Source organism: Phocoena sinus, chromosome 9 (genome assembly GCF_008692025.1).
Source record: "Phocoena sinus isolate mPhoSin1 chromosome 9, mPhoSin1.pri, whole genome shotgun sequence".
NCBI lineage: Eukaryota > Metazoa > Chordata > Mammalia > Artiodactyla > Phocoenidae > Phocoena > Phocoena sinus.
Window position 1 is genome coordinate 15,174,871 of NC_045771.1, and position 22,757 is coordinate 15,197,627.

The 22,757-nt window shown below is 35.9% G+C and overlaps 1 protein-coding gene across 2 annotated transcripts in view; it reads right to left on the reverse strand.

The window, feature by feature from the left end:
• The window catches only part of TRIM24 (tripartite motif containing 24), a 94,379-nt gene that overhangs the window by 34,015 nt on the left and 37,607 nt on the right, over positions 1 to 22,757 (reverse strand). For both annotated transcript variants that reach the window (XM_032643299.1, XM_032643297.1), the window contains exons 2-7: positions 21,366 to 21,484; positions 17,855 to 18,002; positions 13,851 to 13,983; positions 7,932 to 8,048; positions 4,014 to 4,128; positions 1,105 to 1,251 (exon numbers count right to left, since the gene is read on the reverse strand). In XM_032643299.1, coding sequence (XP_032499190.1) covers positions 1,105 to 1,251; positions 4,014 to 4,128; positions 7,932 to 8,048; positions 13,851 to 13,983; positions 17,855 to 18,002; positions 21,366 to 21,484 — 779 coding nt within the window. The remainder of the gene's footprint in view (positions 1 to 1,104; positions 1,252 to 4,013; positions 4,129 to 7,931; positions 8,049 to 13,850; positions 13,984 to 17,854; positions 18,003 to 21,365; positions 21,485 to 22,757) is intronic.

Consider the following 22,757-nt stretch of genomic DNA (forward strand, 5'->3'; position numbering starts at 1 on the left):
CAGTAAAAAGGAAGAAAAAGACTCAAGATTGACCACATCATTGATAATTATGAAAGAAAATAATCTTAAGTGTTGAATACAATTCATGATTAGGAATACTTATATAAATCAGTTTTCTAATAAGTTACTCAATATTTGAACCTAGTTTACAGAAGTTCATCCTGAAGTGCATTTCCTTATTTCAAAATGGTCATAGAAAATTCCTTCCACAAAACTGAGTGGGTGAACAGAAAACAGATTTGGATGTCATAATTTGATTTCAAAGTGTAAATCTCTGTGGAATCTTTAATAAAATAAGAGTAAAGCAGGAGATTTTAAGAATGCTTATGTGGTGTGACTTCCACGGCTGAATGTCTTCTAGATCCTTTGCTACTAAAGGTGGTCTACGGAGTAGCACAGCAGCATCACCTGGGAGCTCGTCAGAACCACAGAATTTGGCCTCACCCCACATCTACTGAACCACCTGATTAGTATGCAGTGACCATATTTTCAGTAGCAAGGTTCTAGACTATTCTGAAAACAGCTGAACAAATGAGAGCCACTTTTCTCTAGCAATGGGGTTGAAATATCCAGCACCATATATCACTGACAGAGTAAGAAACGCAGTACAGACAAAAGGAACACAGCCTCTGGGTTCAGGTGTCCAAGCTGAGTGGCCTTAGGCATGTTACTTAACTCTGTGCTTTGGTTTCATTACCCAAACAATGGATGGATAGGTATACCTATCTCATAAAAATGATGTAAATGTTTAAATAAAATATTACATGGAAATGCTTAGGATTAGTGCCTGGCACACTACAGGTGATCAGGAAATGTTTACTCTTATCTTTATTGTTAGTATTAAGTTCAACTGCCACTAAGAGAAAACTTGGAAAAGAACAGAACAGGAGGGATGATGGTAGATTAAAATTGAAGATACGCCTCAATCATGGCAATATAAGATTTTTTAAAACCAAAATATTTAGATTGATAAAAATTAGAAAAAGGTAAAAAGCATTTAAGTACAGACTAATGAACATTTCTAAGTTTTAAGCATTCTAATAATTCCATTGTTTCTCTCTGTATTTTGATAGTATGTTAAATGCCATACTTAGTTTATCTTACCAGTCGCTTGCTATAAAGTAATGCTGTACTGCTGCCACTGGAAACTGCCCATTTAGAAAAATGCATGACATGTTCCAACTGTTTAGAAAGTCCAGCCACTTCCTGCTGCTGTTGCATAAGTTTCATCCGATGATCTTTTGCAAGACTCTGAAAAAAAAAGTTTCAAAATTAGTTCTGCATGTAATATATATTTTAATGGTCATCGTCAAGATTACCCAATTAGAATAACCACCACCTCTAAGAACCCAGGTGATAGCAACCTATCCCTTGGTACAAAGGCTCATTCTCACTGAAGTAAAAACCGTGCCCCCAGTGCTGTAGCCACCACCAACGCCACCCTGCCTCTGCTGCCTGCCCCTTCTCTACAAGGCCCTTGGTCTGGTTGTACATATTTTGGGATGCAGGTTTCTGTTCATACATCTTTCAGTATCCAAAGAGGTACAAAACCGTGGATTAGCTATAACACAGTAAATGCCCATTAAATTCAATACTCACAAATAAAATAGATGTACCATCCAGCAATCAAGTAAGGTTACCAGATCACATGATTTACTCAAGCACATGATTTCACCTTTTAGGCATTCTTATCCTGATTGCAACTAGTTTGTGCGAAGTCATGCCACGTGGTAGACAACATTTATGCTTTGTGTGTAGTAAAAAAAAAAAAAAAGGAAGCAGGCTTCCCTGGTGGCGCAGTGGTTGGGAGTCCGCCTGCCGATGCAGGGGACACGGGTTCGTGCCCCGGTCTGGGAGGATCCCACATGCTGCGGAGCGGCTGGGCCTGTGAGCCATGGCCGCTGGGCCTGCGCGTCTGGAGCCTGTGCTCCGCAATGGGACAGGCCACAACAGTGAGAGGCCCGCGTACCGCAAAAAAAAAAAAAAAAAAAAAAAAAAAAAAAGCTTGTGAAAAGTGGAAGAAAAACCCACTGAACCTGTGCTATTTTAAAGGTCTCTAACCCCAAATCTCCTTTACCTGGCAAGGAAAGGAGGAGAGAACAGGACTTTCTACTAGCTCTAAAAAAAAGTTTAAAAGTAAAATTGCTACACTCCAATATGGAATTATATTCTCAGTAGAGAAAATGAACCTAGATCCTGGCCCTAGTTGGTTTCAAATTTGGAAAATACACATATGCTAAACTGAATTAAGTCATTGCAGTGACTATCAGTGGCTTTGTCGTATCTAATTTTAAGTCCAGAGATAATTTACTTATTAGGCTATTTCTGACCTCTGTAAAAACTAAGCGTTACTTTGGACACATTCTAGAAAGAACAGAAATTCTGTTGACTTTTAGGGATGTTGCAAATTGAGAATCAGAAGCCCAAGTTTCTTGGTCTTCTATAGTAACAAACTATTTGGGTCTGGAGTCTTAGTAAATACTGACTACATTTATTTGCCTTAAAGAAGGATTCTGTGAACCAGGAGACTGGGTATGAAGACTGAAAAGCATTTTTAAAAGGTGCTGCAAAAATTATAAGTCAAGGGCTTCCCTGGTGGCGCAGTGGTTGAGAGTCCGCCTGCCGATGCAAGGGACGCGGGTTCGTGCCCCGACCTGGGAGGATCCCACATGCCACAGAGCGGCTGGGCCCGTGAGCCATGGCCGCTGAGCCTGCGTGTGCAGAGCCTGTGCTCCGCAACGGGAGAGTTGATTTAAAATAATACTGATGATGAGGTTCATCCCTAGAGATTTGGGGATGTGGTCATCTTTTGTTCTTTATCTTGATTTTTAAAGAACTCCTCAAGTGATTCTGATTTACAGTGAAGTTTGGAAACAGCCACAGCAATGTGTGCACTATTCATCTCTGAGAAGCAAATCTATGTGACATTTGATTTTAAGCAGAGCTTTGAAATCTTTTAAAATAGTTTAAATGCTTCTATCTAAAGTAAAACCCAACCAAACAAAAAAAAAAAACACATCACCACCTGCCCCCCAGAACCTTGAAAACACAGTTACTGTAAATGTATTCCTCCTAGCTGAATACTTTTTCACTAAGTATTTGTTTCCAAGAGGAGAGAGAATTATTTTGGTCTTTGTTTCCTGTATGATTGATAAACCATGGGAATGACCATGCTTCCCCAGGAGGAAGAGAACCTTCTGACAAACACCTTATAATTTTGTCAACTATAACATAAAGATGTCGAACTAAATTTTTTCTATGAGGATTTTTTTTAAATCTCCGAACATCAGGATTCTTTTATTCTCTTCTTAATTTGCTCCTCTACTGTTAAATTCTTTTTGCACCAATATATTAAATGGATACCAAAATATCATGCAATTAATATTATGTTAAGATACTATGTAGAAGTTGTAACCTCATGTTATTTGAGTCAAACACTGACTCTGGATCTTGCCTTCATGAATGTAAGAAAGCTGATTAAGTTAGTAATATTTTTCTTACCTGCAGTGACAAACAACTATCTTAAGTGCCTTGAGCATCTCCCCCTGAGTACTGTTTTCACAATTAAGACTGCTGAGGGCAGGAGGCACATCCTTTTACCTAATTTCTCATAAGGTTAAATGTATATATTTGAGAACTAAATATAACTAACTTAATGTAACTTTCTGAAAAACTTTGCTCAGTTGCACTCCTCTGGTGACCCAAAGCTGTCAATTCAATGAATCTCTAAAAAGATTCATCTCTTTACATCTCTTTAATATTTACTAAGCTCCTCCTTCAAGCAAGGCATTATGCTTTGTGCTCTGAAGTAAACAATAAGGATTAAGACATTCCTACTGTATCATAAAGCCGTAAACTGTCAGCTACAAGGTAGAGCCTGAGAATGGAGAAAAATATTACTGAATCAAATGTAAACAATTACATGAAAAAGGCTGTGATTTCAAATTCACAAATACACGAGAAAATACTACGTTAAATCACTACAACATACTGTCCCATTAACAGTAACTTACCTCAAGCTGATGCAGTAGAGCTTTTCCTTTTTTATTTATTTCTACCATCAATGTAAATATGGCAACTTTAATATCCTGTTCCACCTGCTTCTGATTTTGATTTACTTCAATTATCCTGAAAATTAAACAAAAGGGGGAAGTCTAAAATCTAAAGCAGAAGATTTGTTTTACAATATGTAATATTGATTTTCTTTTTTTTTTTTTTTTTGGTGGTACGTGGGCCTCTCACTGTTGTGGCCTCTCCCATTGCGGAGCACAGGCTCCAGACGCGCAGGCTCAGCGGCCATGGCTCACGGGCCCAGGTGCTCCGCGGCATGTGGGATCCTCCCGGACCCGGGCACGAACCCGTGTCCCCTGCATCAGCAGGCAGACTCTCAACCACTGCGCCACCAGGGAAGCCCTGTAATATTGATTTTCTAATCCCTAAATTAGACCAAAAAGTTTTCAGCTCTTAAAAGCTCAGCTTTTTCTAAGGGTCCTTCAGTTTAAACAGACTTTCTTGAAGATGAGATAGCAGAAATATTAATTCTTCCAAAAGACATAGTCAATTCAATCTTAAAATCGAAATGTATAAAAGTGCAAGAGAATGAACACATCTTAAAACATTATTTGGAAAGATTATGACACCTGGAAAAATTCTCAGCCTAAAAGGTCGGACAAAAAAATGATTTATAAACAAGATAAGGAAAACCAGGACTGAATGAGTTCTACTGTATTCACTGCAACTAAGAAGTAGAAAAGCTTAAATGTGTCACTATTATCTTAGTCATCGGAACTGTTACCCATTCATTATATCTGAATAAAAGCAGAAAGACGATAATAGTAGTTTGCTACTTTTAATAGCACATTTGTCTTGAAATAAGCAGCCAAATAACAATATGTTTTTATCAACCAGCATATACATTTTTTCCTTTGATGAGAGAAAATGGGAATGCTATTTTCATGGATATCAAGATGGATAGGAAAAAAAATACATAGCATTATACCAGAATATCTTATAAAAGCAGAAATAGAATAATGAGGCATCCACCATCAAACATTCTGAGATAAACAAAAAGCTTTACTTCTAAGGTAGATAGCTAGTGGGAAGCAGCCGCATGGCACAGGGATATCGGCTCGGTGCTTTGTGACCGCCTGGAGGGGTGGGATAGGGAGGGTGGGAGGGAGGGAGACGCAAGAGGAAAGAGATATGGGAACGTGCATATGTATAACTGATTCACTTTGTTATAAAGCAGAAACTAACACACCATTGTAAAGCAATTATACCTCAATAAAGATGTTAAAAAAAAAAAAAAAGCTTTATTTCTTCTGCCTGCTTATCTTCCAAAACTTAAGATGAAAAGGGCAGGGATTTTATTCTCTGTTGGAAATTCTTTTTTTTTTTTTTTTTTAATTATAGTTGATTTACAACGTTGTATTAGTTTCAGGTGGACAGCGAAGTGATTCAGTTATACATACATATATATATTCTTTTTCAGATTATTTTCCCTTATATGTTATTACAAAATATTGCGTATAATTTCCCTGTGCTATACAGTAGGTCCTTGTTGGTTACCTATGTTATATATAGTAGTGTGTATATGTTAATCCCAAACTCTTAATTTATCACCCCCCCCACCAACACTGGAAATTCTTCAAGATAATTATTTGATATCAATATTGGCTAGAGGATCAAGGAAACCAGATAGGTCTAGGAAGCAAACCTCAAAAAAAACCCCAACAAAACAAAAAACCCAACTAATTTAAATCCTCATGATGGTAGAACAGGATGAAAAAGGGACAAGTAATGCCATGTTTGCACATGCATAAAGATGAATTAATAAGTCATTCCAGTAAATTTAATCCTTCTATAATCAGGTAGCTATAAAGATACAAAGAGTTAGCACCTAATCCAAAGAGTCTTTAATTTTTACCACAATTCAAAAATTAAAATCCTTCCACACCATAATGTATTATTTTGTAAAAAGAGCATAAACTACTACTACTAAAAAAAAAAAAAAAAAAAAAAAAGGTAAAAAAAAAATTGGAAAATTCACACTATGTGATTTTAAGACTTACTATAAAAAGCTCTAGTCATGAAGAAAGTGGGGTATTAGCAAGAAAGAAAAGCACAATGGAAAGAGAGTACAAAATAATCTCACACATATATGGTCAACTGATTTTCAACAAAGGTACCAAGGCAGTTTAATAGCAACAGGATAATCTTTTCAACAAACAGAACAAGTGTTGGAACAAATGAATATTCATATGTTAAAAAAAAAAAAAGAGTAAACTCTGGCCCATAGGTCATACCATATACACAGTGAAAGAGTAAGAAAAAAGTCAAAAGGGTGAATTTCATCAACGGTGGATCGTTTACATAAAATTAGTTATTTTACAATTACTACTGTTTGCCACTAGATGGTAGAGATTATCTACCCTTATCATTCCATAAATATTCATTATATATTTTCAATTACTCAGATACAAAATTTTAAACCCACCAATTACATCAATTTGGCAAAAATACAGTACTGTTATTAGAATACAACAAAGGAAATAGTATTTGGTCAACTACAGTTCTCAAGAGAAAGGTAAAATGAAATGAGAGCTGATAACAAAAGAATAATAGAAACTAAAAGACACACAAGAGAACTTTTATTATCACAATGTATAACAGATGTAATAATAACACCAGGGAGTCAAGAAAAGGTTAAATTATGTTTAAAATCTCCTTTAAGGAAAGCAGGTAAGCCAAGGAATTCCTTGGAAAAAAGTACCAAATGCCCCACCCTAGCCATGTTGAAAAATGATGAGTAACAGATTGTGACGACTGATCTTAAGGACGATGAACTACAAAAAGGCTGATATACTTTTCCCTATGAACAACATTCAAAGCCCCTGCAAGGCCTCTCTTATTCAGGCTCTTTCTAATAAGCATTTCTTTATCTTTTTTTTTTTTTTTTTTTGCAGTACGCGGGCCTCTCACCGCTGTGGCCTCCCCCGCTGTGGAGCACAGGCTCCAGACGCACAGGCCCAGCGGCCATGGCTCACGGGCCCAGCCACGTGGGATCTTCCCGGACCAGGGCACGAACCCGTGTCCCCTGCATCGGCAGGCAGACTCTCAACCACTGCGCCACCAGGGAAGCCCTCTTTATCTATTTAAGCAGTGACATGTTACTTTCATGTGCAAAACAACAAAAGAAAGGGAACATGGGATTTCACAGGTGTTGTAAAATGTCAGCATGTGCCTCAAATGGGATGCAAAGGGGGGTACTAGGCAAACTCCCTCCTCACCACAGAGGTCAATGGTTTGCTCTCCAATCACTGAATTTTAGGACATGAGCCTTTGGACAGTTGATGATTTACCCCCTTGGAGGACAAACAGTATAACAAGCAATATGTAGAAGCTGTTTAAGTATTGTATCTGACAAGGAGTAAAAGGTATGTGAAACAGTTTAACAAGCCCTGTCTCCTGGTGTTCTATGATCTCTGCCTCATTGCAGTTAAAAGCTGACAGCTCAGGGGAGGCATCTCTAAGTCTAGCAATCCTTAAAATAGCAATTATGTATCTAATTAAGTGTTAAAATATTTTACGGTACTATAAAAATAGTTTTGTTTTTAAATCCTGGCATTTCTTGGATAATTGGAAAACACAAAATAATTAAAAATTAATACTTACTGATAAATGAGCTGTTATTAAATGTAGCTTATTACCGTAATAGTTTTGAAATTTCATGGCTGAAAAGAATACTTTCCAAACTTCCCAGAAATCCAAAGTTTCTGGAAAAGTCTTATCAACTATGTGTTATTAGACCCATCCGACAGCTTACTTGGATGTACTTCACCATGAGTTAAGTAAAATGTCTGTTCTTAAAGTTAATATACTTAACACATTATATATAGATGATTTAAGTAATACCATAAATATAAATTTACCTGTTTTGGATCTGATTTCCTGTGAATTTTATGTATTTTGTTTTTTCCATCAGTTTGGTGATTAGTGTATCTATGATCACTTTCTGGTTCTGAAAAGCTTCTTCTATAAATTGATATCTGAAAAAATAATAAGCAATTTATTTCACACAAATGTCTGTCTAAAATGAGGAAAAGCCTCAAATAACTAATAGGAAACTATTTATGAGTATAAAGGATATAAATAATAATCTTTTTAAAATACCAAATATATCCACAGAAGGCAGGTCCCCCCCCACCACCACAAATTCTCTCTTAAAAAGGAAGGAGTCTTTACAGATATTAATCATGGACACTCTGTTTTTTTAATTTCTATTTTTTTTTTTTTTTTTTTTTTTTTTTTTTTGCGTTACGCGGGCCTCTCAGTGCTGTGGCCTCTCCCGCCGCGGAGCACAGGCTCCGGACGCGCAGGCCCAGCGGCCATGGCTCACGGGCCCAGCCGCTCCGCGGCATGTGGGATCCTCCCGGACCGGGGCACGAACCCGCGTCCCCTGCATCGGCAGGCGGACTCTCAACCACTGCGCCACCAGGGAAGCCCCCTAATTTCTATTTTTTAAATAAATTTATTTATTTTTGGCTGTGTTGGGTCTTCATTGCTGTGTGCGGGCTTTCTCTAGTTGTGGCGAGCGGGGGCTACTCTTCATTGCAGTGTGCGGGCTTCTCATTGTGGTGGCTTCTCTTGTTGCATCTAGGCGTGTGGGCTTTGGTACTTATGGCGTGCAGGCTCAACAGTTGTGGCGCACAGGCTTAGTTGCTCCGCAGCATGTGGGATCTTCCCGTACCAGGGCTCAAACCCATGTCCCCTGCACTGGTAGGCGGATTCTTAACCACTGCGCCACCAGGCAAGTCCATGGACACTCTTTAAATAATTTTTAAAATCTGAGAAAAACACATTCAATCATTCAGTTTTACAAGCTTAACAGGCTCCCTTGGTGGACCCGGCAAAAAGTAATCATAGATAAATATCTATGTAGATTTATTAACTATTTTGCAATTTTATAATTATGAAAGTTTGATGCTTTGTAAACAAATATTTTGAAGATCACTTTTAAATAACAGGCTTAAATATACCTTTCAATATTCATTGTGCTACAGGTCACAAATAACAAATATTGCATGCTTTTAATAAATGGGGGGAAGTGAGGCGATGGGGGTAAAACTCCTGATGTTATGCCTTGCATGTGACAAAGCTTCAAGCAACAATATCATAAAATACCTAAATTTAAAAAAAATTGACTTGAAAATTAAGATAACAACCTCTGACAAACTATGTAAGATGACTCTACAGGAGCTCTAGAGAAACAGATGATGTGTAAGATACATAAAAAGAGTTTTATTAAAAGTTTTTCATAAAAGGCACAAAATACATTATTTTACATGATGTGATTTAAAAGTGTGAGTGTAATTAAATCAGTAAGTATTATAAGTAGGGTTGCCAGAGTTAGAAAAAAGGGGGAACACACAGTTAATAATATTTCTATTGGATTTCTTTTATACATAATCATATCGTTTGTAAATACTGACATTTAAAATTCTTTCTTAGGTGCAAGTTTTTTTATCTTAGTAAACTTTTTTTTTGTTATACACTCTTTGGGACCCTAATACAATGTAATTATTAAATGAAATGATCAAACTGGTCGTCTTTATTTAGGTTTATCCTAAACTCAATGCAAAAAATTTACAATATTCCATTATGATGTTTTCTAGCTCTTTTCATAGATAATCTTTATCAGGTTTGAGAAATTTTCTTTTATTCCTAGTTTGCTAAGATTGTATATCATGGATATACATTTTTTCTTGACTGTTTCTTCTGCCTCTGTGGAGATGGTCATATAATTTTTCCTTTAGTCTTTTAACAGGACGAATTACATTAATGATTTTCAAAGGTAAAATGAACTTTGTATTCCTATAATAAGGCTAACTTAGTTGTGATTCTATTATCCAAAAATCACAATGCTCCTGGACTTGGTTTCCTAATGTATTTCTTAGAAATTTTAAGTTCATTTCATGGGTAAGACTGGTTTGTAATTTTCGATTTTGATTTCTCATAAAACAAGTTGGAGAGAATTCATTCTTTACCGTTCTATGGACAAGACTGTATAGCAAAAGCATTATTTTAACCTTACCTAGTTTGTAGATTCATCAGTGAAATCATTTGCGTCTGTAGTTTTCTTTGTGGGATTTACACTAAAATAAAGGACTGTTCTGATTCTCTATTTTATATTGTGCTAGTTTTGGTAAGTGTATTTTCTAAGAATTATCCCATTTCATGTAAAAATTTTCAAATCTCTTGACAAAAAACCTTTTTATATTTTTAAATGCCTGTAGAAAATGTGGTGATGCCCCCCCCGTTTTCACTCCTGGCATTGGTTTTTTGAGTCTGCTTTCTTTTTAATCATTCATAAAGAGATTTGTTAATCTTTTGAAAGATCCAATTTTTGGCTTTGATTCTGCATTGTATTTATTGCATCCTTTTTGCTACTTACTTTGGGTTTAATTTGCTGCTTTTTCTAACTTGAGATAAATGTTTAGGACATTTACTTTTTATCCTTAATATCTAATATATGCATTAGCGACATATATTTTCCTCTAATCATGGCTTTAGCAGGATACGTCAAGGATAGTATTTTCACTATCATTCAGATAAAAATATTTTCTAATATTCATTGGAATTTCTTCTTTGATGCTTTAAATTTATTTTTACCTACTTATCTTTGAAATAATTTCAAAGTTAGATTTGCAATAGCACAGAGATCTCACATATACCTTTACAACGATTTTCAAATATTTCCTCAGCAAAGTCCTTTAACTCCTTAATAATTAGTATGCATTTCCTAAAAACAAGGACATTCTATTATGTAACCACAGTATAATTACTAAATACAGGATAACTGACATTGAGATAATACTTTCATCTAATCTACAGACCATTCTCCAATTATGTGATTTGTCTCAATAATGTCCTCTATATCATTTCCCCTCTCTAGTCCAGGATACAGACCAGGATCATAAATCATTGTGGTTTTTTTATCATTGTGTTTTGATATGAATTACATTTCTTCATTTTCCAATATATGGAGATTTTTCTCATTTATTACTGTTTTCTAGATTGACTGCATTGAGTTTACACAAGAATTTATATGATTTCGATCTTCTGAAATGTAAAACTGCCCTGGCATATGGTTAATTGATTTTTTCCTTTTTTATGTTTGGAAATAATGTTTATTATCGGGTGCAGTGTCCTTAATGTCCATGAGCTCATTTGCTAATTGTGTTTTTTGACTCTTACTGAAATATCCTTACTGAGTTTTAGTCTGCTTGTTTTGCCAATTACTGAGAGAAATATGTTAAATTTCCCACTATGTGGATTTGTCTCTGAGTTCCGTCCTTTTTCTTTATATTTTGTAAGGCTATGAGGAATATAAATTTAGAACTATTATATCTTTTAGATAAAAAGAGCCTTTTATTGTTATAAAGTTTCTCTCTTTATCTCAAATAATGTACTTTGATATACCAGCTCACCTTTGATTAGTGTTTGTATGGCACAGCTTTTCTCATCATTCTTTTTATATACTTAGGTTTTAGATGTTTCTCTCACAAAAAGCAAGTAGCAGATTCTCTATTTGCTTTCTTATCCAGCCTGGAATCTTTTAATTTGGAACATTTTATCCATTCACGTTTATTATAATTACAAATATATTTAGAGATATACCAACTTACCAAGTCTCATTAAATCCCATTTGTTCTTTGTTCCTATTCTCTTTTTTGGCCTGTGTTTAGACTAATTGTTAATTTTTCTACTTCCTCCCTCTGTTATCTTGATAATCATATTGACTTTTACTATTTGTTTAGTGACTACTCTATGCATTAAAAAATGCAGATCTTAACTTATCATCTAAGAATAACTTGTAGTTTACTACCTTCTTCCTAAGCAATGCATGAACCTTAGAACATGAACTCCATATCCTCCTAACATATCTGTGTGATATTTAACACACACATGACACATCAAGACATTACTGTGTAAGTCAACATTTATTTAGATTTACTCATACTTATCATTTCAGCCGTTCTTTCCATCATGCATCACCTACCATTTTTATTCTGCCTAATGTATGCTTTTGTGAGTGTTTACTGGGGATAACTTCTCCCAGTTTATTTTGTCTGAAAATGTCTTTCTTATAAACCTTCATTTCTGAAGAATATGTTCACTGGGTATAGAATTTTAGTTTTATAGTATTTTCTTTTTGCACTTCAAAAATATTACTTTATTTTAAAATTATCCTGCTGGGGAGTTATGGGGCTTCTTGAATATGGGTTAGATGTCTTTCTTCAGTATTACAAAGTTCTAAGCCATTATATTCTGCTCTCAAATGTTGCTTCCTTCCCATTCTTCTGTCTCTTTCTTGGACCTCAGTTACACCTTGTGTTACATCTTTTCGATCCCTCTTCCATTTTCCATCTTTCTGTTTATCATGCTTCATTTTGATGTTTTCTTAATTTTCTCCCAGTTCATTAATTCTCATTTCCTGGCATGTCAGATCTGCTCTTAAACCCTCTATTGAGTTAATTTCAGTTACTGTAATGTAAGTTCTAGACATTGTTCACATTGTCTTATCTCCTAGCATATTTGGTTATTTCTAATTGTGTGCTGAACCATTTTGTAAAACTCATTATTAAATAAATCTGAGGTCTAGGATGATGTTTTCTTCCTCCAGGGAGGATTTACATTTTATTCTAACAGGTACCTTGGGGCACAAGCAATAAGATTTCAATTTAATCCAACTTTGGGTACTGAGAAGATCTGATTCTGCACTTTAGTTCCAGTGAGGAACTGTAATATTTACTAGCTAATTCATCTTTACCATAATAGTGTAGACTTCCAGAATCCCAACTCAAGGCAAGAAGAAGCCTTTAACCCCTGTGACCCTGAACTCCAATCCCTGTCTTTCAGCCCTGTGAGCATATTAAAAGCACCCCTCAACCTCTAGGCAAATGCTTCCAAGGGGAAAAAAGCCTGTACCATTCTTTGGATTGGGTTGGAGTCCCCACTCCAACCCAATCCTGGTCCAATAATTCTTTATTACCAAGCTCTAAAAATATCTTATCAATGATTTCTGTATTTTGTCCATGTTTTCTAGTTACCCTCACTGGTATGGCTGGTCCAAATTATCTAGTCTGCCATTATTGGGAGACCTTTTTCAACCAATTATATCTGTATCAGTTTATCAGAATCTTACTGTTTAATTCAGTTGTTGCTAATTCAAATGCCTATGGAGGACAGGTTTAAAAGTAAGCTTTGGTAGGAACTATGATGAATTAGAAGAGCATGCCCATCCTAAAGACGAGTAAAGTCAATTCCAGTCAAATACTGACATGAAAGTATTGAATATATGGGACCTAGGGCTAAAACAGATTCAATTTTCTTAAAAAACAAAACAAAAAAACCCAGAAAACAAAAAACAAAACCAAAGCCAGAGATCTAAATGTTTTTTTAAAATGTAAAATCTTATTTACAACGCTGGCAACTAATTCCATACAGTTTAAAAAAGTGCGTCAGCCAGTGGTTCTCAGCTAGGCTGATTTTGCTGCCTAGGGCATTTGGCAACGTCTAGAGACATTTTTTGGTTGTCACAACTGGGAGAAGCCTACTGGAATCTAGTAAACGGAGGTCAAAGGTGCAGTTAAACACCATACAATGTACCAGATAGCCCCTACAACAAAGGCAGCAGCACCAAAGTTGAAAAATCTTGAACTAGGCCAACATACTGATGGCCAAACAAAACATTATTTGCAGACGGCCGTTTGGCTGGGGTGCCAGCAGTCGTCTAGTCCTCATAAAGCTGTATTATAAATCTATGTATGTAGGAAAGATGCAGGTACCTGTGCTCTTTATGTTCTAATAACTGGCAGTCCCGACATGTCAGTTTGTCACATGTTTCACAGTAAAGTTTCAGCTGCTCCTTCTTATGAAAAGGACAAAACACTGGTCGCTGACTGGTCACACCAACTGCCTCTGTAGAGACAACGGGAGGCAAAAGAAGAAAATTAACATAACTGAATAGTAAATAATTATTAGATTGTTCATTTAAATTAAAGTCCATTGAGATATCAAGGAGCTACAGTTTCACTGATACCACCATTACCAGCAGGTTTTACAGATAATAAAATATTAAGTATTTTTTGCATTTCTGGAGGAAAACATAAATAAGCTTTCCACTTTTCAGTGTAAAAATTAAAATTAATTCAGGAGAAAAAGGAAGTGTGTAGCTAAAAAGATGTTTTATGAAATTAAAAAATCTTAATAGTCCAGTTAAGTGAACGGAAGCAACTGGAATGTTTTGTATTCCAAATGTGGGAGTTTTATTTTAATGCAATGCAGAAAAATCTAATAAAAATGTATAAAAGAGGTGGTGGAAAAATTATTTCTCCACTTTTGCAAAATTCCTAACAGAGGATACCCATTAACACAGAGATAATCATAAAGTTTACACTATTACACTGTAGTCATCCACATAACTTCTTAATAGTTATCTAGAGTGGAGATAAAACTGGGCAATGCTTATGTTACAATGTTAAATAGAAAAAACAGAATACAAATAAATACAATGACTGATTAAACAATACCAAGGTAAGCTGAGAGGAATATAAAAATAAAATTAATGAACTAAAAAATATATTGAGGGTAATTAGATAAATTTAGGGATAAAAACAAAAAGGTAAACTACTATTTAGTCATATCAAAAAGGGAAAAATACATAAAATTCTGAACAAAAAAAGGAAAACAACCAGATAGAGAAAATTAGCAACGTATTAAAAGAATACTAAAAGCACAACACATCAAGACCAAATGGAATTAATTCCAGCAAAGCAAAAATGGTTCAATATTACTATTGTCATAGCTCCCTGCACCCTTCTCCTTGAGGTTCATATCATCTGGGCATCACAGTAGATGATGGGTGACCATACATCCTTAGTTGGCTTGGGACATCCTGGTTTGTATCTGCTCTTCAGGAATAATTATTTATAGAGCTTCTGATTTAGATAATTATGACATCATGTCATCCCTTTATAGACTTCCTTTATTTATGAAGAATTTCAATCCTGACTCATAGTCATCCTCCTAGCCCTTAGTCTCATCATCATCCTGGATGATTCGGAAGTCCACAGAGAGTACCACATAAAGACAAGCCTCTCAGACTTTTTCATCTCTAGAGACTTGTACTTCATTTTAGCTACTTATTCCATTTCATACACACCATGGTCTCATCCTAGATTTATTGTCCATTACTGTTCCATTTCTATAATCATAAATTCAAATATCCCACTCTAATAACTTGTACTTTCTAACTTCCCAATTCTTAGTTAAACTACTCTCACTGTACCTCACTGATATTTCTAGTCCCTAACCATTTATTTTGCCCTATCAACTGACACTGTCTACTTCACTTTCTTTATACAGTTAAAATCCCCAAATTCTTCACGTCAACACATGCCTATATCCGCATCTCTTATCCTGTGGAACTTCTAGAATGTTGGTCTGGCTAAACCCCAACCCTAAATAGTTCAATTCTTCTCTATAACTATATCAGACTGCCGAGGACTGATAGAGGAAGTTTTAAGGACTATACCAAATGTAACCTTGATGCTACCAAGCAATCCTATTTCCAAAGCTAGAGCTCTCTTTCAACTGGAGTTATTTCAAATATCCTCCATATTTCTTACCTTTCAGTCCTATTTCCTCTGTTCTCTTTTTCAATAGATGGCTGACTTTACAGAAAAACAGAAGTCTTTCTAGAACTAATCTATTAAATTTACCTGAGTATATACCTGGCCTTTTCTCTTTTGTGTCTCTTCTTCATCAGTGTTCTCAGAAATTATATCCCCCTTTTCCTGTGTCTCAAGACTCCTAGCCTCATCTCTTACTTCTCCTCTTCTTGCATCTTACTCTCCAGCTACACTCAATGTTCCTCCTCTGGAAATTTGTGCATGTGCTTCAGTTTTCCCCACCCTTCTCATTTATGTGATGAACTTCCATTCATCCTTGAAGTCCCAGATGTGGCCTTCAATGTAAATCCCCAAATCTGAGTTTGATACTCCTTTCATGTGCTTCTACAGAACTTATGAGGCTAAACTATGATTGCTAATTTGTTCACAGTCTTCATCATACTAATAACTCCTGGAGGGTAGGAAGTACCTATCTTATTCACTTTTTCATCTCTTTAATCTAGCAAAGTTCCTAGAACAGGCATACAAACACTGGTTGACTCAATGAATAAAAAGCAGTGGATTAATTTTTATTTTATTTTTTTTTAGTGGATTAATTTTTAAACAGAAATATACTAATGAGCCATAAAAGTCAACAAAATGCTGATAAATATTACAACATGGATAAAACCTGAAAACACTACTGTGGTAAGTGAAATAAGCCAGATATTGAGGGACAAATACCCTAAGATTCCACTTGTATGAACTATCTACAAATTCATTGAGACAGATAGTAGATTAGAGGTTAGCAGGGAATGGTGAGGAGAGGGGAATGGGCAATTATTATGTATTGGGTACAGTTTCCTTTGGAAGGGCTAAAAAAGTTTTGGAAATGGTGGTGATGGTTGCCTAATACTTTGAATACAATTAGTGCCAATGATTTGTACACTTAAAAATGGTTAGAATGTCAGATTTTAAGTTATACATATTTTACTGTACAAAAAATGTTATTAGTGAACTTTACATTATAAGCATAAGCAACACAATAAGAACCCAGAAACCATAATTAAATACATAAAAAGCAAAACTTCTTTGGTTATCTATATAACAAATATCATGAGACAGGTTTACTATAAGAATATCAGAGAGAAAAGAGTTGTAAAACTTTTTTTAAGCCCACCCCTTATCATCTTAAAAATAAGAGACAAGAGAGAATATAAGTTTTTAAAAATTTTTTAATTTTTATTGGAATATAGTTGCTTTACAATGTTGTGCTCGTTTCTACTGTACAGCAAAATGTGTCATGTATACATATATCCCCTCTTGTTTGGATTTCCTTCCCATTTAGGTCACTATAGTACATTAAGTAGAGTTCCCTGTGCTATAAAGTATGTTCTCATTGGTTGCCTATTTTATACATAGTATCAATAGTGTATATAGAAAATAAGTTGTTTTGTTTTTTGTTTTTTTTTTTTTGCTGTACGCTGGCCTCCCACTGTTGTGGCCTCTCCTGTTGCGGAGCACAGGCTCCGGACGTGCAGCCTCAGCGGCCATGGCTCACGGGCCTAGCTGCTCCGCGGCATGTGGGATCTTCCCAGACCGGGGCACGAACCTGCGTCCCCTGCATCAGCAGGCGGACTCTCAACCACTGTGCCACCAGGGAAGCCCCAAAAATAAGTGTTAAAGACAACTTTTTCACATGTTGTACATTCATACCAAATTAACGCATTTATAGGAGGAGGGTTGTGAGTATAAATATAAAGCAGAATTCTGTATCTATTCATACTGACCAACATTGACAAGTATTCAAATTCAGCCATAATACAGACTTCCTTGTAGTAAAAGACAAGAGTATATTTAATGCTTATGAGTGTATCAAAACAAGTTAGTAGGGCTTCCCTGGTGGCGCAGTGGTTGAGAGTCTGCCTGCCGATGCAGGGGACATGGGTTCGGGCCCCGGTCCGGGAAGATCCCATATGCTGCGGAGCGGCTGGGCCCATGAGCCATGGCAGCTGAGCCTGCGAGTCCGGAGCCTGTGCTCCGCAATGGGAGAGGCCAAAATAGTGAGAGGCCCGCGTACCGCGAGAAAAAAACAAACAATAAAAACAAGTTAGCATGGGAAATAAAGAATGACTTGGGAGGGATAGAGAAAAAACGAAATTTAAAAATTAATTTATTACCTGGAGATACTTCCTCTTTCTGTCTCACAGTGTGGTCTTTTGTGAATTTCACCCTTTGATGAGCTCTGATGCATGTCTTGCAGAGCCATTCAACACACTCTACACAAAACCCATTAGCTTCTGCATTGTCCTCACAGCTTGTACATACCTAATAAAAGAAACGTCACGTCAATTTTTGAGAATAAAGAAAAGGTGGTCACATGACTAATCATACATAAATGATATACCAACTATACTTGACTCTATCAGTTATCTTCTTAACAGTGTTCATAAATTTAAACTGACACTATGTTTTAAATTATAAACATATGAAATGGAAATATAAGGACACTGCCCTTAGTTCAATATATCAAATATTCTAGGCACTATGCTAACTGCTGAGGATATAACCATCAGAAAAAGCAAACACAATCCTTGCCCTTATGACATCCAGTCTCCTAGATGAAGTGTAGGTTCAAATCCCAGTTCCCCTACTTACTGGATGAGTAGTCTTGGACAGGTTACTTAGAATGCTCATCTTTAAAATAAGGGTAATAAATAAATTTTACTGAGTGGTTGTAAAGATAAATTTTACTGAGTGCTTATGAATTTTACTGAGTGGTCGTGAGGAAGTCAAACATTACTGAAACAATAATACTAATACATAACTACAAATTGAGAAGTGCCATAAAGGAAAAAGTATGAGAAGCTAGAAGAACATATGATGGGGGGCAAGTGATCTGTTTTTAGTGGGGTTGAATGGTTGGGGAAAATGAGAGGAGAGATTACCCAGGCAAGGCTTTCTCTAAAGAGATCATATTTGCACCAAGATAAGAAAGTTGAGTCATCAATTACCGATGAAAGCTTTCTAGGCAGAGAGAACAGCATGTACCAAAGCCTCCAGCAAGAACATGGCAGGTTCAAAGAAGTGACAGAAAGCCAGCAGGACTCAAGTGGAGAGATCAAGGGGAAAACTGGCAACAGAAGGAGCTGGTGGCAAGGCAGGGGCCAGATCAAGAAGGATCATGTGACAATTTTGGTCTTTGTCTCAGAAGTCTCCTAAAAGCTTTTAAGTAAGTAAATGACACGGCCAGATGTGCATTTTTAAAATCACTGTCCCTGCAATGTAGAGAAGAGATTAGAAAAAGGGCAAGTGCTTCTGCACAGAGATAGGTAGGAGCCCTCTGCAGTGGTAGAAGTGGAGATGAATGAAGGAGATTTGGGAAGTAAAACTGACTGGTTTGGAGGATGCACTGGCTATGAAATGAAGAAGAGATAGCACCTTTTTTTCCAGCTTATATAACTGTGTAGATGGTGGCACTATTCTGAGAACAGGTATTAAGGTTACACAACACATAAGCAGTCCTCATGATATCATTTGTGGTTGGGAAAAAAATTTTTCCCCTCAGTCAGTGGTTTACATTAGCCAAATTGCAAATACCTGGATAATATTTCCATAAACCAAAACCTGCCCTTTCTCAGTTCTTGTCTTCTACCTTTCTAACATCTTTTGATGCCACTGACTCTTACTTCCTAGAAGTCATCTGGATTCCTTAACCCTTCCAGATTCTCTTATCTCCCAGATTGCCTCTCTGGACCCCACCATTACTCTTTCTCCTCTGATTCTGTAGATTTTTGTTAGGTCTAGGGATTGGTCTCACCTACTCCCTCGGCTTCAACTATCACCTCTATAAGTACGTCACCTAAAACTTAATCTCCACATTATGCGGCAAAAGGAGTATGGGATTTCTATACATAATGTTAAGGAAGGACCTCTAGCATAAAAAGTAAAAGTAAAAAAGCAAAGTGTTAAAGCATATCATACCACTGCTTATCTAGGAAAGATGAGGATGGGATGGGATGACTTATTTGCTTAAATCTTAAAAATAACATAAAATCACTTAGATTATAAAATAATATTAAAAGTGTAAGGATAAAACATTTAAAACATAAATGGTTAGCTATAAGGTAGAGAAAAAATAAGGTAGAGGGGTAGGTGAGATGGAGATAGAAGTTTGAGTTCTCTGAATATACTCTGTTTCATAGATTTTATTTTGGAACCAGTATATGAATGTTCTATATGTAGTTAAACAAATTTCAAATTAAAAAAAAAACTAAAGCCCTAAACAAAAGCAAAATGAAACTAATGAACCTGCCTGTCAAGTGGGTGGCTTAACCATACAGAGAATTACTTATTTCAAGTAACTTTAAAACATGATGATTTGATTGAATATCTCCAGTACATACATATACTAATTATTGTCTTCTTGTTTTCTGTTTTGACAGAGATAATGCTATAATCTCCATTTTCAGTACCAACTCTATTCTTCTATACTCTTACTCTGCAAGGCTCAATTATGCTTAATGAGCTGGCTCCACATTAGATTCTAGCAATAGGTGGTGCTGGAGGAAGACTGCAATGCCAGAGGAAAAAGGGACTTGATCATCTTAGTTGGCTTCCTATTTGCTTGAGTTTTCTGTGAACATCTACAATGCTAGATTCAACTTCAAAATGTCAATATATACTTGTTATATTTTCCCTTCCTCTCTTTTTAAAATAGAAAGTATCTATTAAATCATTCTCCTGAAAGTCCTAGAAAAATGACCAACTCAATGGTGATGAGCACCCCTAGTATCCATATTGTGCTCTCTAAATACCATTTCAGACTAAAAGGAACCAAGGCTCCTAGGAGAACCAACCACCTGCTGGTTCCAGGTGTAGAACAGAAAATGAACAATATCTTGTCAAAATAGAAAGCAAGGGAGGTAACAGTGACACTGCGACTGTATCAGAAGGGCTCAGGAATCCTCACTGCCAAGATGGCACAAATTGAGCACCAATAAGGATAACTACAACACATTTTATGTTAAAAATCCATGAGTTCATAACAATAAACACACATACACACCACTCATTAGTCACCTCTGAAGAATGCTAAGAAACTAAGTCACTACTCTCATAATTAGCAACTAAAGGGAAAGAATCAAGCATTTAACCACCTTTCCTGTATAACCTAAGAATAGAAGAAGGAAGCTTTTTTTTTCTCTTCCAGTTGAGAAATATAGAGGAATGACAGAATGAAAATGTCACCATTTTTCAAAGTCCTAATGAAATATGGAATTTTGGCAGTGCTCATTAACGCCATTAACATCAGGAAAAAGACAACCAGACATCATAAGCTTCCTGCTTGAAATACACACAGACATATGGATGAAAGTATTCTTATGAAACAGCCTCTACATTTTTATCACCAGTTTACACAAAATACAGGAGACAGGGAAGCATGTTAAATGACTTAAGGAGAGGTCAGCAAAATTCAGAATAAGGCTAACTCTACTGGACTAACAACCCAGTTTATCCAGCAAATATGTTAAAAGGAAGGAAAAAGAAAGCCAAGCAAGGTGAAGGGGGCATCTGAAATTAATCAAAAGATATGTTTGAGACAAACCTACCAAATGCATGGTAAGTTCTCCAGCATTTCAGGCTGCCTCATTAAGAGGAGGCAAAAGATTCAAGACTTAATACACTTACCTGATTAGACTTTTCTACTGTACTGCTGGGAACCTCAGTAGTGTCCTTCACAAAAAAATTATCTATGATGTGTCTCTCGGCACATTCTTGGCTGCAAACTGGACATCGAATGACTCCCACTGGGAAAGACAAAATGGTGTTCTAAGTTGTTTTTGGTTGAATTCAAGTATAACTGACATAACATTAAAATTAGTTTAAGGTGTACAACGTAATGATTTGATATTTGTATATAACACAAAATGAGCACCACAAAAATTCAGTTAACATCTGTCACCATGAACAATTACAACTTTTTTTTCTGGTGGTGAGAACTTTTAAGATCCACTCCTCTAGCTACTTTCAAATATACAATACAGTATTCCTAACTATAGTCACCATGCTGTACATTACATCCCCATGACTTACTCATTTTATAACTGGAAATTTCTACCTTTTGCCCCTTTTCACCCATTTCGCCCCACCCCCACCCCCACTTCAGGCAACCACCAATTCTGTTCTTTATATCCACGAGCTCACATTCTAAGTTTTAATACAAACATACTGAGTCCTAACCCAACACATCTCATCCAAACTGTGAATGGATTCTGTGAATGTCCACTCTCTTCAAATTCATACCTATTACTTAACACAAAGCAATTCATTTAATGTATATATATAGGGGTTTTAGATGCGTGTGTGCACCCACACGTGTGTATACGTGTGGTGTGTATGTGTATATGTCCCACACTAGTACATTAAATGATGAATAAATGCTCATAATTTTAAATGAGATAACCTTCCAAATAAATATCCTTTTGACTATTCTTTGTATTGTTTAGCAACTTCTCTCACAGTGTTTTTCAAATAGAGATGTGCAGAATCATATAGAGACTTTAAAAGAATGAGAGTTCTGGTTCTCTCTGGACCTATGGAATCAGGATTTCTGAAAGTGGAACACAGACATACCCATTTTGTTTATGTTTGTTTTTGTTCTGAATCTCGATTCAGAAACACCAATCTGCTTCCTTTAACAGGTGCAAATAGTGTTCCTTTTGGGTGGGGGTGTGTGTGAATCTTTCATAGTGATTGGTAAAACAATAAATAATAATTGTGAATGAATTAAAATCTAAATTTTTAATTAAATTAAAAAATTTAATATAAACTTGATGCAGTAATTTGTACCAAGGAGACTGCAATAAGGTTCCCAGATACATTTTTTGCAAAATGAAATGCATAAGAATGAACACAAAGTAATCCAAAGGTCAATTTCATTTGTATATACAAGCAATAAACAAACATTTTAATTTAAAAAACTATTTTACAATAGCAACAAAAAAAGGTACTTAGTAGTAAATTTTTTTAAATGTATAAGGCCATTGTGTAGAAGAATGTTAAGCTATATTTAGAATCATT